General features: G+C 44.7%; 1 protein-coding gene across 1 annotated transcript in view; it reads left to right on the top strand.

The window, feature by feature from the left end:
• The first annotated feature begins 805 nt into the window (after positions 1-805).
• Positions 806-983, top strand: part of DNMBP (dynamin binding protein) — a 93413-nt gene continuing 93235 nt past the window's right edge. Inside the window, exon 1 of the mRNA XM_011977383.1 lies at positions 806-963. Coding sequence (XP_011832773.1) covers positions 819-963 — 145 coding nt within the window. The 5' untranslated portion in view covers positions 806-818. The remainder of the gene's footprint in view (positions 964-983) is intronic.

Below are 983 nucleotides of genomic sequence, written 5' to 3'. Positions count from 1 at the left end.
GAATTCCTTTGAGGGCCAAATGAAAAATATATGAGGAAATTATTATTTTTAAATTAGACCAGGTGTGGTGTCTCATGCCTGGAATCCCAACACTTTGGGAGGCCGAAGCAGGAGGATCACTGAAGCCAGGAGTTCAACACTAGCCTAGTGAGATCTCATCTCTACAAAAAAAAAAAAAAAAAAAAGCCAGACACAGTGTTGTGCGCCTGCAGTTCCAGCTACTCAGAAAGCTGAGGTAGGAAGATCACTTGAGCCCAGGAGCTGGAGGCTGCAGTGAGCTATGATCACACCATTGCACTCCAGCCTGAGTGATAGAGCGAGACCTTGTCCCCCCCGCAAAAGAAAAGGAAAAAGAAATGAGAAATAACTTTGATATTTTAAAATATGAGGCCAGGCACAGTGGAGCATGCCTGTAATCCCAGTACTTTGGGAGGCCAAGGTGGGCAGATTGCTTGAGCCCAGGAGTTTGAGACCAGCCTGGGCAACATGGTGAAACCCTGCCTCTAGTAAAAATACAAAAATTAGCTGGACATGGTGGCACATGCCTGTAGCCCAAACTTCTTGGGAGACTGAGCTGGGAGGATCACCTGAGCCCCGGAAGTCGAGGCTGCAGTGAGCCGTGATTGCCTGGGCGATGGGAGTGAGACCCTGTCTCAAAAATAAAATAGGAAGTACTAACTTATTTGCTTAGCTTTGGCTTCATTTTAAGAATATTTATATCTTAAGCTTTATCATTCCCAAGAAATAGATCTATATTGCAGTGTCTTAAATATTGATGTTTTCTGTTTCTCTTGATCTTTCTTTCCAGGTTATAAAACATGGAGGCCGGCTCAGTGGTTCGAGCCATTTTTGACTTCTGCCCTAGTGTGTCAGAAGAACTGCCGCTCTTCGTGGGAGATGTTATTGAGGTGCTGGCAGTGGTGGATGAATTTTGGCTTCTAGGAAAGAAGGAGGATGTTACAGGTAAGTAAGAGACTCATAAT

The sequence above is a fragment of the Mandrillus leucophaeus genome, unplaced genomic scaffold, assembly GCF_000951045.1.
Source record: "Mandrillus leucophaeus isolate KB7577 unplaced genomic scaffold, Mleu.le_1.0 Scaffold18, whole genome shotgun sequence".
Classification (NCBI taxonomy): Eukaryota; Metazoa; Chordata; class Mammalia; order Primates; family Cercopithecidae; genus Mandrillus; species Mandrillus leucophaeus.
The sequence above is the reverse complement of the archived record's forward strand: the minus strand, read 5'-3'. Positions and strand labels throughout refer to the sequence as shown.